The 3,409-nt window shown below is 41.4% G+C and overlaps 1 protein-coding gene across 1 annotated transcript; it reads right to left on the reverse strand.

Annotated features, from left to right (window-relative positions):
* Positions 1-500: 500 nt before the first annotated feature.
* Positions 501-3,195, reverse strand: LOC123104985 (uncharacterized). Its single transcript, XM_044527271.1, has 7 exons — positions 2,909-3,195; positions 2,116-2,181; positions 1,536-1,616; positions 1,367-1,438; positions 969-1,253; positions 823-885; positions 501-527 (listed from the first exon to the last, which is right to left on the reverse strand). Exons 1-7 carry the CDS (start codon positions 3,137-3,139, stop codon positions 501-503), a joined length of 825 nt encoding a protein of 274 aa, XP_044383206.1. The 5' UTR covers positions 3,140-3,195.
* Positions 3,196-3,409: the final 214 nt, after the last annotated feature.

Consider the following 3,409-nt stretch of genomic DNA (forward strand, 5'->3'; position numbering starts at 1 on the left):
CGTACACAGTTGCATGTACTCCGGCCATGCGCAATTGCACGTCCACTGTCCATGTGCAACTTAACATTCTTTTTCTTTTTAAAAAGTAGTGCCAATGGAGTTATACACATGTCAGTAGCATGTCCGCCTACCACGTGCAATTTGCATGCCTGTCATTTCTATTTTGAAGGAACTGGAGAAAAAAAGACTTGAACAGAATGAGAGAGAGAGAGAGAACACAACACCAACACGCACAAGTTGCAGGAACAGCTAATCTTACCATGCACGACAACTTGAAAAACATTAATGATGCATGAACAGTTAACTGACAGAGATAAAATACAAATGCAAGCCAGCCCATCACAGAAAACAGCAGACAAAGGACAACCGAGCCCACAAACAAGCCCAACAAGCAAACATCATAAACCAGCGATCAGAAACTATGATCAAACAGGACCAGACATAGCAAAGTCTATGTCGACTGAGACCTAGACGGACCCTTTGGATTAACTGTGAGATCTCTAGTCTGTCTTGCCTATATTGTCTACCTGAACTGTCGCATGAAAACTGTATTAATATAATACAAAGTTGCATGTATTGCATATGGGTAAACTTGATCCGATTCAGACTTGCAATTAATCTTCCAAGGAACTTGTGACTCTCTTTCTGAAGCATAGATATGGTTTGCCATCAAACTGCTACCGCCGAGCCTGTGGTGACAGCTGCCGCCATGCAAGGGGAGGCAAAAATTAACATCAACAGAAAAGATGGTGACAACTCAAAATACATGAAGATAATATTTTTACTTGGGATAAGGCCTAGTAGTGCAGTTCTGCAACGAACAGTCATCAATCTAACAAAGGACTCCGTGAGTTTCATTGCTTCAGTCACCGTATTCATCACAATCTGCACGGCGACCATGCAAAAATGTCAGTACGACAGCAAAGAAAGTAGAGGAAATCGGCCAAACGAACGGAAGTTCACCCTACCCCGTCCGGGTGTTGTGGCGGAGCCGCCTTGAATTCACGTCTCAGATTGTCTGTTTTCCTCGTGTACTCCAACCAAGGTCTATTGAAAACAGAATCTTTACCGCAGTACAGTGAACTAGCTTCATCATCACCAATTTTTGCAAGGGTGTCTTGAGCCATGAAGTAGCTCATTGCTGCCACACCTTGAAGAGCACCAAGAAAGGTAACAATAGTTTCCTCAGTGACCTTATCATTGTACGCATCCTCGGCTGTACTGACAAAGTTGCGCACGTACACCCCAAGAGTCTATATGGTAGTATGTTTTAGTACCGAGCGAGTTCAATCAACTAGTTAGTGCTCCATAGTGTATATACCACATCAATTTTTCATGGAATACAAAAACAGTACTATTGTGTTACCATCTTTTCTCCCTTTCTTGGAGTCATCAGTGTGGTGAGACGTGCATCTTCAGAAATTATGCCTGGCTTACCCTGTAATCATATCAGAGAGAAAAGTAGAAGATATTGTCATCGTGTTTAGCAGAGAATTTGTGTTAGAAATCAATGCTACCAGAAACAATTAGTTTACCATGACAATAGAAGCCAGCCTCACAGAATTTTTAGCGATCATGCAAATATAACCTCGAAATATTGTTGCTAACCCCATGTGCTGCTCACCGCAAAAAAAGAAAAGAAAGGTCAGGCCATTTCGACACTAGGCGAAGAGTATGTATTATCAGGCTGCTTAGGTACTATATATACTACGTTTTGTTGATGTACAATTTAAAAAATATTTTTTTTCCTATCTACAATTATGAAGCTATTTCAAAATATTCCTCAAACTATGGGCTCACAATTTTTTTCATGTAGTTTGCTTCAAAGTTACATAAAAAATGGTCCTGAAAATACTTTAAATGATAAAATACTATATATATACTACCTGACATGGGTTTAGAGACATGCGGTAGTAGGATTATTTTTCCTATATACACATATATGGACTCGAACAATTTTTGTACAGAACTCACTTTGCGGTATCTGGTCGTTTCTAACAAAGTGTATTAGAAATTGCTAATAAGGTATAACCGACTCGTCCAACTAGTATATGAGGTGTGGGAGTACATACTCATATATATAAATGATTCTATACTGTTAGGGACAAGGGTTACCAAGGTGCCGCCATTAGAAAACTTCCTGAAGTACTCCTCAATTCTGTCTCCTTCTTCACGAAACTCCTTTTAGAAGAAAAAAGGGACTTCAGATATAAGACTATATGACCAAGACGCTAAGCAAGATATTGTATTAATTATAAAGTTCAGTATTGTATATTTAATAATTTCAGTCCATTATTTCTGGAGTCCTTCAATGTTCGGTCCTAATTTGTTTTATCTACTAGTAAGTACATCTCATATGTTGTCTAGTACAGTTGTGAACTTCAGCATGAGCAGCTAGGTAAGGTTAAAAGGCTTGCAAATATGATGCCCTCGATTTTTCCATTGAAGGAGAGAATGATTCAACGGAAAATAAATAATGACAAACAAATAGGGAAAATAGGATGAAACAAAAAAAAACACTTCGATTGCCCCTGCTGAAAATACTTCGATATATCTGGAATTTGAAACAGCCAGACGGAATTGAAACAATAGCAGCAATAGGATATTTCTAAACAAATTTATTTGGTTTGCGTTTAGGGATCATGCATATTGTTTCTGTAGAATTAAAAGGGTAAGTTGTGTTGAAGTCAATCAAAGGCATTGTGTCGGGGAACATTAATATTTAGATGCATCAATGGATGACCAGAAAAGGCTTAAAATTCTGATCTTGGAAGGCATACGTAAAAAAGAGAGTATATTCAGTTGATCACAATATCAATCTGGAGCGGAAGTTCAAACAAATCCACCCGTTGGGAGATTAAGTATCAGTTAGTCAAAAAACAGAGGAAGATCAGGTCAAGTGTCTCACATAATCCTTCTCCGCTCGATCCCTGGGGTTGATTTTGATCGTCATGGCGTGACCATCGCCGGCGCCGGCCTGGCTGCAGACGATCCCGTGGCCGACGGGCTTCCGGTTGTTACGCCCATGTGCCGGCGGCAGGGCGCTGCTGCGATGCGGACGGCTGGTCAGGAGGAGGCCGGAGGAGGAAGCGGGAGCGTGGAGGCAAAGGAAACACGGCCGGACGGCGGAGGAAGACATGGTGGCCAGGCAGCGAAGAGATCGATGCAGGGTTACGCCGTTGCCTTTTTTGGACCTACTAGGGGGAGTATTTATAGTTACTGGTTGTGCATACGCGGACGGCACGTTAGATCACAAAACAGATCGTGCGTCTCCCATCATCTCATGATTCTCCATCTCTCTCGTTCTGCTTGCATCTATCTTATCCTTCGACTCACCCTTTCCCATCGGCAGGCACCCACACCGCATGTCCCCCGTGTGGCATGTTAGAGATATAATATTTGAGAGTTA

Source organism: Triticum aestivum, chromosome 1A (assembly GCF_018294505.1).
Source record: "Triticum aestivum cultivar Chinese Spring chromosome 1A, IWGSC CS RefSeq v2.1, whole genome shotgun sequence".
NCBI classification, from domain to species: Eukaryota; Viridiplantae; Streptophyta; class Magnoliopsida; order Poales; family Poaceae; genus Triticum; species Triticum aestivum.

Bases quoted from the DNA above. Each gene is read 5' to 3' on its own strand.
- LOC123104985 (XM_044527271.1), bottom strand. From the start codon at position 3,139: ATGTCTTCCTCCGCCGTCCGGCCGTGTTTCCTTTGCCTCCACGCTCCC. The intron at 1,439-1,535 runs GTAAACTAATTG...ATATGATTACAG, and splicing joins GGCTGGCTTCTATTGTCATG to GGTAAGCCAGGCATAATTTC. The intron at 528-822 runs GTTCGTTGCAGA...GCGACAGTTCAG, and splicing joins CCTTTGTTAGATTGATGACT to GTAGACAATATAGGCAAGAC.